Genomic DNA, 12,500 nt, shown 5'->3' on the forward strand with positions numbered 1-12,500 from the left:
CTCACTCACTCACTCACTCACTCACTCACTCACTCACCCACCCACCCACTCACTCACTCACTCACTCACTCACTCACTCACTCACTCACCCACCCACTCACTGACACACTCACCCACTCACTCACTCACTCACTCACTCACTCACTCACTGACTCACTCACTCACACACTCACACACTCACTCACTCACTCACTCACTCACACACTCACTCACTCACTCACTCACTCACTCACTCACACACATGCTAAGGACGAACATCATTTATTGCACTGTAATTTACAGGATCTTGGCCAGAATAAAGTACAACTACAGTCAGAACTCAGTAATGAAAACAACCAGAAAGATAACAGATCTCACCAATACGGCGTCCCAATGAACGACATTCGACGGGCAAAAGTAGCTGTGATTTGTGCAGAAATTCCAAAGTCCGCTAAACACAGCGAGAAAGACACACAGAGGAGTGTTAGACAGACAGACACACTCACTGACTCACTCACTCACTCACTCACTCACTCACACACTCACACACTCACACACTCACCGACTCACCGACTCACTCACTCACTCACTCACTCACTCACTCACTCACTCACTCACTCACTCACTCACACACACACACACACACACACACACACACACACACTCACTCACTCACTCACTCACTCACTCACTGACTCACTCACTCACTCACACACACACACACTCACTCACTCACTCACTCACTCACTCACTCACTCACTCACTCACTGACTCACTCACTCACTAACTCACACACTCACACACTCACTCACTGACTCACTCACTCACTCACTCACTCACTCACTCACTCACTCACTCACTCACTCACACACACACTCACACACTCACTCACTCACACTCACTGACTCACTCACTGTGTGAAAGACACACAGAGGAGTGTTAAACAGACAGATGGAGCGACAGGTTAAATTGGTTTTCAGTAGTTCTACAAACCCAGTTTCACTTCTCCATGATCATTCAGAAGAATATTTGCACCCTAAAAAAAAAACACAAACTCAGGATAACAGACTGAAACTGTCAGCGGATGGAGAACAGTTTGGTTGTTAAAGTGTGTGAAGGGACTGTACCTTGATGTCTCTGTGGATCTTTTTCTGTCCGTGAAGATAATCAAGACCCTGACAGAGAGAGATAGAGAACAGATGTGAATTCCCTCTTACAATAATTGTGTCCGGTTATAATTATGTGGTTTGAACTGAATATTTTAAAAGCGTTTCACCTGTAGCATCTCTCGACAGACGTAAGCGATCTGAGGCTCTGAGAGAGGACCAGTCACTGACAGAGAGAAAGAGAGAGAGAGAGAGAGAGAGAGAGAGAGAGAGAGAGAGAGAGAGAGAGAGAGAGAGAGATGATAATCACATGTGAGGATGTTAAACACGTCTTAGTGAAGAAGAAACTAAAAATATTTAGCTTGAAATATCACACTCACACACACATACTCTCACTCACTCTCTCATGACTCACTCACACACACACACACACACACACACACACAATGGTGTGAAAAAATATATCAGAACACTCATCGCATAAACGCTGTGGTGTTCAGTGCTGTTTTTAGAGTGACCCAAAGGCTTTGAAAGATGGAAGATATTTTTTTTACATTAAAAATAGAAAACCAAGTCATTTGTGTGTGAGAGAGACGATCCTCTTTACCGTGGTAAATGTCCTGCAGAGATCCTCCACCACAATACTCCATACAGATCCACAGTTTATTCATCCTACAACACAGTTTATCATTTACACTCGTGTTTACATCCATCCGTCTGTTGTCTTCATTTAAAGGGTTTTTTAAGGTTAATTTAAAAGTAAATAAACACTTAATACTACCCAGCTGACAGGAAACGTCCTGGCAAGGTTCTCTCAAAAGATATGAACAAACGTTCTTCAAGTTATACTAAAAGAACGTTCGTTCAAAGTTATCTGGTCTTTACAGTGTTTTACAATCGCTAGGACATATCTCAACACTTAAGTCAATTTTTCTAAATTCTTCTCACAGTTCTCCTAACCGACTATCAACTTGGCACATCAGTTAATTTCACATTTAAAATGCACTAAAATGACCAAAACACGTCATTCATGTCTCAAATCAACTCAACAAGCTCCACAGTTTAGCTCACAGTCTGAAATAGTGACTTAAGGATTGAGAAATTGGTCCTAGTGATTGTAAAAAAACTGTAATAATGTTCTCAGAAAACATTTATGATTGTCAAAATGAAGTGTAACACTAAGGACAATTAATAAGACAATAGTTAAGAGAACTTAAACATCGGAGTGCATCATAGGGGCTTTCGCACCGGGTAGTTACAGGAACGAGCCACCAGGATGGTTCCTCGAGAACTAATGGTTCCCTCAGGAACGTCTCCCTGGTTGCGTTCGCACCGCCGGTAGGAACTCTGAAGTGACGTAAGCCGTGCTTGTTGTTGGGACTTTTATTTTGACATCGCTGAGAACGACTGAGCTCACAGTGCTCACATTCTCCGTGTTTATTAGTTTACGATCTGTCTAACAGTCCTGTCTAATAGGCTACGTTATTAGATTGAACTGTTATACATAGAAAGTAGACTGGACATCAACCACACGGCATACGCTAATACCTTTTCACATACTGTGTTGCTAGCTGAGCAGAAATACATAATCATGCTTCTCTTGCTCCCCTCAAAATTGCGTTGGATTTTCTCCTCAGCGTAAAAGTTAAGATGCCTTTCTATCACTGTTTTCCATGTTCGTAGAGTTAGTTTCTGGAGTAAATATATAAGCTATAATCTGCCTTTTTAAAAATGGTGGGTGCGTTCGGCCAAACAGCGAACACTAGCATCACTGTAGTTCCTATAGCGCTGGTTTAGACCCGACTCTGAAGTAGGAGTAAATTAGTTCCACCAAAAGGAGTTCCTTGAACTAAAATCGTTCCTAGTTCCTGCGGTGTTAACACGCCAAAATCCGGGAACTTCCACCAATAGTTCTAGGAACTATGAAAAGGTTTCTCCGGTGCGAAAGCCTCTTATGTTGCCTTTCCCCAACAAGTCCTTGTTTCCAGTGTAGGTTAACCTCTGCGCGTCTCTCACCTGATGTAACTGCCGTGATACGCCACAATGTTGCCGTGTTTACAGCTCTTCACCATCACAATCTCTTGCTGGATAACTGAGAAATCGTCCTCTGTTGGAGACAATGTTAGACATGTGTTAGACATGATTTAGAGCAGTGTTCTCAAACTCAGCTCCTGGAGGGCCAGACGCTCCATGTTTCTAGTAATCCAGAACACCTTGATTAGCTGGATCATATGTGTTTAATTAAAGTTGAAGCGAAACTCTACAGGGCTGTGACATTTCAGGAACTGAGTTTGAGTATTTTCAGTATATAATTGTGTGATAGTGGACGGTTAAGGGGTCAGTGCTGGACGCAGGTCTTACCAGGCTCCATTTTGATGATTTTAATGGCTGCCAATTCCCCATTCTGTTTATTACGTGCCTGAAAACACACAAATACACATGTTGAGTTTTAATGTTTTAGGTTGACTTTCCATAGACATAATGATTCTTATACTGTACAACTTATCCCCTTAGACTAACCCTTCCCCTAAACCTACCCATCACACACACACACAAACGCGCTCACACACTAACCCTTCCCCTAAACCTACCCATCACACACACACACACACAAACGCGCTCACACACTAACCCTTCCCCTAAACCTACCCATCACACACACACACACAAACGCGTTCACACACTAACCCAACCCCTAAACCTAGCCATCACAGAAAACTTTCTGCATTTTTACATTATCAAAAGAGATCACTTAGGGCCAGATTTACTAAGCGCATACACTCTGTTGGCATTAAAAAAACACTGTCAGTATTTACTAAAGACACACTGTGAAAAATAAGCAACGATAAGGCGTGGACGGGGTTATTTTTGCAAACTGGTCAATTACAATCAGTTGCTTGACTTTGACTCTGGGAACGGCCCCAGGACATCCATGAGAAGTCAAGTTAATTCACCTTCATTTATATAGCGCTTTTAACAATATAGATTGTTTCAAAGCAGCTTTACAGTGATAATAGGAAATTACAGTAACGTGTGCAGAAGTCTGTTCTTGTGAACCCAGTGTGGGTCATGTTTGTGGTTTGGTTGGTTTTTCTCTGTTTGTTTCGGGTGATTGACCCCATTATGACTGAGGAGTTGGCCAACATAGCCAATATGTATAAACTGCTGGGTTTTGCATCATGGCCTCATCCTTAGCAGACAGAAAACCATCCGACATCCATCTATAGAGAACTGAGAGATCTGGGTCCGCTAACTGTTCTTCTCCAAGACTTCTGAGGTCTATCGGTGGCCACCCGCTAACAGAAGGACTACGGTTGTCACTCCTGCATTGATATGGCTGAGAATGCTAGTGAGTTTGCCTTCATCTTGACCATCAAGAGAATATGTGTGCCTTACAGCCAGGGGAATAATGTTATCTACAGTGGTGGCCAAAACTATTAGATCACTTGGCATATTTAAGAGGTTTCAGTTATTTTCCAAGAGGACAATGACCCTAAACATTCTCCTAACTATTGCCGGAACCGGCGACGGAAGAAATCTGCTGGAACATTGAAAATGATGGACTGGCCCCGTCAAAGTCCGGACCTCAACCCCATCGAGCAAATTTGAGACGAGTTAGAAAATAAACTGGACAGATCTATTGTACATTCAAAGGAAAGCATTTGGCTTCAGTTGCAGAAGGCATGGGATAACATTAGCGTTGAAGTTTTTAGGACATATATAGACACAGGAAGGTTTCTTCAAGCATCTCGGAGACGTCCCCGCAGTTCTTCTGGATTTAGTCTGTCTCAGTTTCTTCTGTTTCTTCATGTAATCACAGACGGACTCGATGATGGTGAGATCAGATCATACCGGCTGTTGTCAGACTCCTTGTGCATACACAAATCTCACTGGATTATTACAATTAATGGCAAGAAGAATGTTTGGAAATGTAAACTGATATTTCCTACTGACACACTACAGCAAAAGATAGAAATAACTGACTTACAACCATTTTTTTTGGGGGGGGGGGGGTATTAACATGCCTAAGACTTTTGCATAGTACTGTACGTGAAATTTTCAGAAACAAAAAGGCCTGGGAATAGACTGTAAAATGCACCAAAACAAATCCCACAGTCCACAACTTCTGCATTATCACACAAAATATGAACACAAGAACATAAAATTTAAAAAAAAGAAGTGAAAGTGACATGGTAACCCAGACTCGGAATTTGTCCTTTTGTATTTAACCCATCCAAGTTAGTGCATACACATTAAGAGTAGTGAACACACACACACACACACTGGAGCGAATGGGTGGCTTGCTCAAGGGAACCTCAATCATTTCCGACCGGTATTGAGAATCGAACCCGCAACCTTCCGGTTACAAGTCCGAGTCTCTAACCGTAAGGCCACGTCTGCTGGAAGGTTTATATGTTTTGAATGTACATGGAATGTTTATATAAAGTATGTGTATTAATACACACAATGGAGGAAAAAACAGACGCTTGCCTTGAGTGGAAAGTACACACACAAACACTCCTACACACACAACCATGAGTTGCACCAGTAAACAGGTCATCTTCTGCTGATGACTCTGTCAAGGCACCTTTATGTATACAGCGCTTTTTACAATACAGAGTGTTTCAAAGCAGCTTTACAGTGATAACAGGAAAATAATGCAACGAAGTTTGTTTCCAGAAGAAAATAGCGTGACACATGATGATCAATGAGCTCTCGTAGCGTTTAAAAAGAGCATTTAGCGAAGCTGCTTTACGCATGATTCATTCCAAGCACGAGAATGAAGCTTCAGATGAATCGTTCGATTTGAAGAAAATCTGAGGTTTGTTTCTTGGTTAAAAACCATTTATGACAATTTCTGGATGTGGTTTCAAACATATATTTGTGCAGTTTCATTGTGAGATTCACAGCACAACACGACGGCACCAGAGACACAGATATCTGTGCAGGCGAAGCGTTGGACTCTTCACAGATGCGGCAGCTGATAACACCATTAATATGTCTGCAGACGTTTCCTTTAAATACACACAGAGAGAAAGAAGTGACAGATAACTATCATAAACTCTCACTTCTGCATTTCCTCTCTATGAATAGCAGATGCTACAAACACACAACTCACCTTAAACACAATATCACAACTGAACCCCTACAGTTCATCTATCTATCTATCTATCTATCTATCTATCTATCTATCTATCTATCTATCTATCTATCTATCTATCTATCTATCTGTCTGTCTGTCTGTCTGTCTGTCTGTCTGTCTATCTATCTATCCATGCGTCTATCTATCTATCTATCTATCTATCTATCTATCTATCTATCTATCTATCTATCTATCTATCTATCTGTCTGTCTATCTGTCAGTCTATATCTCTATATATCTGTCTGTCTGTCTGTCTATCTATCTATCTATCTATCTATCTATCTATCTATCTATCTATCTATCTATCTATCTATCTGTCTGTCTGTCTGTCTGTCTGTCTGTCTGTCTATCTATCTATCCATGCGTCTATCTATCTATCTATCTATCTATCTATCTATCTATCTATCTATCTATCTGTCTGTCTATCTGTCAGTCTATATCTCTATATATCTGTCTGTCTGTCTGTCTATCTATCTATCTATCTATCTATCTATCTATCTATCTATCTATCTATCTATCTATCTATCTATCTATCTATCTATCTATCTATCTATCTGTCTATCTATCTATCCATCCGTCTATCTATCTATCTATCTATCTATCTATCTATCTATCTATCTATCTATCTGTCTGTCTGTCTGTCTGTCTGTCTGTCTGTCTATCTATCTATCTATCTATCTATCTATCTATCTATCTATCTGTCTGTCTATCTGTCAGTCTATATCTCTATATATCTGTCTGTCTGTCTGTCTATCTATCTATCTATCTATCTATCTATCTATCTATCTATCTATCTATCTATCTATCTATCTATCTATCTATCTATCTATCTATCCATCCGTCTATCTATCTATCTATCTATCTATCTATCTATCTATCTATCTATCTATCTGTCTGTCTGTCTGTCTATCTATCTATCCATCCGTCTATCTATCTATCTATCTATCTATCTATCTATCTATCTATCTATCTATCTATCTATCTGTCTGTCTGTCTGTCTGTCTATCTATCTATATATCCGTCTATCTATCTATCTATCTATCTATCTATCTATCTATCTATCTATCTATCTGTCTGTCAGTCTATATCTCTATCCATCCGTCTATCTATCTATCTATCTATCTATCTATCTATCTATCTATCTATCTATCTGTCTGTCTGTCAGTCTATATCTCTATCCATCCGTCTATCTATCTATCTATCTATCTATCTATCTATCTATCTATCTATCTGTCAGTCTATATCTCTATCCATCCGTCTATCTATCTATCTATCTATCTATCTATCTATCTATCTATCTATCTATCTATCTATCTGTCTTTCTGTCTGTCTGTCTGTCTGTCTGTATGTCTAAAAAATGTAAAACTGCAAGAAGAGGTGATAAAAAATATCATTAGCTGAGGCTAAAAACCATCATGAAAATGTAAAAGTCTTCATAACAGCAAATGTTCCAACATGTGTGTTTATGTGGTTTACTGTACGAGTGACTGAGTGTGTGTGAGTAATTTTGGCTCTCTTATGTCACTGGAAACACCACATTTCATTCCACTTCAGAGTATAAACAACTAACCTTAAGAATGTGTGTCTGTCTGTGTGTGTGTGTGTGTTTGTGTGTGTGTGTGTGTGTGTGTGTGTGTGTGTGTGTGTCCCAGTGTGGGCGGGTCAGAACCTATTCCACAGCCACGCCCCCTGACCTCAGAAACACAGATTCCCCACATCTCACACACTGTGTGCCTCATTATCATGTCCACGTGTCTCTGATCAAACTGAAAGGACACAGATGTGAGGTGAACGTCGTGTTTTTGTGCTGTTGCTGTAAAACGAGCTGAACAGGTCGACTGCAGACGTGAACGGTGTTGTGTCTGACAGACTGGAGTCACTTATCACTTTAACTTACGACGTTAAAGGCCAAGCTTTTAGAATTTGAAATCACAGATTCATATCAAGATCTTGAAGAAAAGTGTTAATGTTTTTAAGGTATTCTAGAATTGAAAACATCTCAAACACTCATTTTAGGCATTTAAGAAGTGAAGACAGACATTCATGTACGTGATCAAAAAGACCACAAAAAAAAAAAACTGAATGACATATTTTAACTAAATGATAGTTCACCTAAGAATGACATTCTTCATCATTTACTGTAGGTGTATTTCACTGGATGTGTGCTATTAGTATACTTCTTTTAAACTAAAAATAAGAAAGTATACTTTCAGTCTACTTTTTATGTACTTCTCAATAATATACTTCAAATTCCACTTAAGTATACTTGACTTATACGGACAGAAAAGTCTAAGTATATTTGGCCTATACTTGTTGATCGAGATATTTTTAAAAATATTTACTTTATACTATATTATAATTACTTATAATATACTTAAAAGTATAATTAAGTATTCTAAGTATTCTTGGATTGTACTTGTGTTTACTATTTTGATTGAGTAGCTTATTAAATACTTTTTTTTAAAAAACATAATATTACACACCATCTTATAAAATGTTCAGGTTTATATAGTTACAAGCTTTTGGGTGGAAGAGCGTATAGAGTAAATAAAATAAGCATGGAACTGAACCTGATCTTGTACACAGTGATAATAATTCCCTTACGAAAAATAGGTTTATTCAAGTGTGCTATTAGTATACTTCTTTTCAACTAAAAAGAAGAAAGCATACTTTCAGTCTACATTTTATATACTTCTCAAAAATATACTTAATTCCACTTAAGTGTACTTGACTTATACTGAGAGAAAAGTCCAAGTATATTTGGCCTATACTTGTACTCAATCTTTTGATCGAGATATACTTAAAAGTTTGATTATTCAAGTATACTCATTTTCATAAGGGTGAGCTCCAAAAAAAAAAAAAAGTATCATAACAATAGTCCATATGACTAGTGCACTGTACTTTCAGTCTTCCATCTTTCTATCATCAGATTCATTTACTGAACCACTCTAGTGATGTCAAACAACATTGTTTTTTACACGCCTCAAAGAACATTCAAAAGTAACTTTCCATGTTTTTTTTAAATAACAAATACAAAAACAAGACAATAATAAACAAAACAGAGGGTTACATTAGAAAAATATAAAGAATATTAAACTAGCTTAAATGATTGACACCATTGCTGAGTTTTTAGAGTTCCTCAAAGAATTTAGATATCAAAATCTTTCTTAAAATTAAAAAAAGTTTTCTTTGAAAATTTACACTTGTGAATATAAAATTTGACAAGAAAACAGAGCAAGTTAAGAACAAATTTAAAATGATAAGGCTTTAATTTCAGAGAGTCATCAAAAAACTAAAATTTTTGACTTATACAGAAGTTTAGAGATAGATACCTTTTAACAAAGTTAGAAAAGTCAACTCAAACATTTGTGCAATACACACATTCCCAAAACAAATGAATAATTGTCTCATCAAACTGATGACAAAAGGCGCACAAGAGGGAAATACTATTATTAAATTTAACAAATTTATAATTAACTGGGTAGCAATTGTGAATAATTTTAATTGAGACTTCAACCACTTTATTAGATACTGAAGAAGCCAGAAATCTTCCCATAATATATCATCAATTTTGTTATTCCAAAAGCTTAGACAAGCAGGTAAAGAAATATGAGCTCTGTTAAGAATTGAGTGAATTTTCTTGTTTGACAAGATGCTAAGACTGATCAACAAAAAGATTAGCTCTGTCAAAAACAGATGGAGAGCATAAAGGACCTTTAGGGCCAGGTTTGACTCAAGGTTTCACACAATCAGGAATTAAACCAAAAACAAAGGCATATTCTCTGGAAAAGAGAATTCCTGCATAAAGTGTTCATAAGAGAGCAAGACTCCCCTTTCATCTAAAAGCTGACGCACTAAAAGTATATTTTTATCAAACCAATTCTAAAAAAAATAATATTTTGGTTGTTCCAGATAAAATAGCTATGTGGAGAAAAATTATAATTATATATCAGGGACCAGCATATTAAAACCTGTTAAAGAGTTAAAGGTATTTTAGAGATGTCATAGTTGCAGCGCAACAAAAAATGCAAACCTCCAACTAAACTGAAAATATGATTTGGGATAATATTCCAAAAATATGTAGGGTTGTTCAAAAAAGATTTTATCCACTTAACCTTGAAAGAATTGTTGAGAATGGAAAAGTCCAGGATAGATAACCTGAGATAACCCATCTGCTTTGGAAAGCAACACTCTAACTGATATACACAGATCACGCTGTTACCAAGAATTACATTTGTGTTGAACAGAAAGAAGTTCAAAGTTAAGTTTTGATCTTTTTTTCTGATCTTTATATATGATTATACCCAAGTATTTAACTTCGGATTTGACTGGAATGTCACAGACTTTATCATCAGTGGAATATTTAATAGATAAAAGTTCACATTTGTGGATATTAAGAACTAAACCAGAAGCAGATGAAAAGAGATCAATTATATTTAAGGCTACAGAAACTTGATCAAATTACTATTTTGAATGTTACTAATGATTGCATACGGCTATATCGGGCAGCCTTGACGGATGCCTCTGTCTATATTATATCTATGAGTAGTACCATGCTGTAATTTAATTGAAGCATTGGCATTATTGTACAAAGTTTGAATTGCATTGATAAAGTTGGGGCCAAAACCAAAAATATTCAAAGATTTAAGAATAAAAGGAAACTCAAGAGAATCAAAAGCTTTATAAAAAATCAAGAAAAAAACAAGACACCGTCATCAGGGATCAGATCAGAGTTATCTAAAATATCAAGAACAAGTCTGTTTTAAATAAGTCTGTCTTTCATGAAACCTTACTGAAACAAAGTCATCAATTATATTATCTAAGACACATTTAATTCGTTTAGTAAAAATCCTGGCTTGTATTTTGTAATTATTATTTAACAAGCGTATAGGTCGCCAATTTTCAAGTTGAGCAAGGGTCCTTTTGAGGTTTAGGGATCAAATGTATAACACACTGAGTCATAGAGCTTGGCAGAGTCCATTAGGCTTTCTAAATACACTTGGAGAACAAATGGAGAAAGAATATTTGAGAATTTCTAGTAGAAATCTGTGGTCAGAATATAATTTCCAGGAGATCTATTTAGTTTCAGCTTATCGATCGCCTCAGAAATATCTTTTTTTATCTATTGGATAAATGGATGGATAATAAAATAACTATTATCTCATCAATTTCGGAAATACGGTCAGAGTCAAGAGAATTAAATAATAAATCCAGATTTTGTTGAGAGTGTCTAGAAAGATGAAGATTTTTTATAAAATGCTTCACAATAATTAGAAATTTCTTTACAATCTTTTAAAACCACTCCATTTATGTTAAGACTATTTACAGAAGATCATTTATAAGATTTATAGAGATGATTATGCTGTTTCTCTAACTTAAAATCCATCCATCTCCTTCTTGAACGAACAAAAGCACCATTTGCTTTACACATATATAAGTTATCTAATGAGTTCTGAAGTTCAGCCAATTCTAATTTCTGGACAACTGAAACACTTTCAAAGGGGAGACAGACAATTATTTAACAATGTTAAGTTCCTCTAAATTGTATGTCTTGGATTTTTGAGATCCAACTTTGAATAACATTAACCTAATATTGTATTTTAACTATATAGTTCTGAAGTTCAGCCAATTCTAATTTCTGGACAACTGAAACACTTTCAAAGGGGAGACAGACAATTATTTAACAATGTTAAGTTCCTCTAAATTGTATGTCTTGGATTTTTGAGATCCAACTTTGAATAACATTAACCTAATATTGTATTTTAACAGCTCCCAATTACAACCAAAATAATTTCCAGTAACGTTCCATGTTTGCAGAGTGCTAAAATGCACTGATGACGTGTGATGAGAATGGTGGGCGGAGTTATGCAAATAAGTACATATGTTGACAGGTCAAAAAGAACATTCAGACATTATGAACCCTAAAATTCCCCCCCGGGAACGCGATTTATAGATTATCATGACAGAATATGCTAATCAATGACTAGAAACGTCCTATTGCTTCCACATGTTGTCACTTCTTCAGTGCATGTGCACACACACACACACACACACACACACACACACACACACACACACACACACACAAGCTCTTGAAGCTCCGCCCTCTGTGCCGGGAGCAGCAGCTCATTTGCATTTAAAGGAACACACACAAAAACGGTGTGTTTTTGCTCACCCTCAAAACAAATGTGACATTTTAACAGGCTATATAAAAATATCTGTTGTGTATTTTGAGCTAAAACTTCACACACACTCTGGGGACACCAGAGACT

General features: G+C 37.1%; 1 protein-coding gene across 3 annotated transcripts in view; it reads right to left on the reverse strand.

Moving 5' to 3' along the window:
* Window positions 1-12,500, reverse strand: part of map4k1 (mitogen-activated protein kinase kinase kinase kinase 1) — a 40,788-nt gene that overhangs the window by 25,506 nt on the left and 2,782 nt on the right. For all 3 annotated transcript variants that reach the window (XM_079886527.1, XM_079886528.1, XM_079886526.1), the window contains exons 2-8: window positions 3,447-3,504; window positions 3,102-3,192; window positions 1,693-1,757; window positions 1,256-1,311; window positions 1,107-1,154; window positions 973-1,015; window positions 358-430 (exon numbers count right to left, since the gene is read on the reverse strand). In XM_079886527.1, coding sequence (XP_079742653.1) covers window positions 358-430; window positions 973-1,015; window positions 1,107-1,154; window positions 1,256-1,311; window positions 1,693-1,757; window positions 3,102-3,192; window positions 3,447-3,504 — 434 coding nt within the window. The remainder of the gene's footprint in view (window positions 1-357; window positions 431-972; window positions 1,016-1,106; window positions 1,155-1,255; window positions 1,312-1,692; window positions 1,758-3,101; window positions 3,193-3,446; window positions 3,505-12,500) is intronic.

The sequence above is a fragment of the Squalius cephalus genome (genome assembly GCF_949319135.1).
Source record: "Squalius cephalus genome assembly, chromosome: 11".
Taxonomy (NCBI): domain Eukaryota; kingdom Metazoa; phylum Chordata; class Actinopteri; order Cypriniformes; family Leuciscidae; genus Squalius; species Squalius cephalus.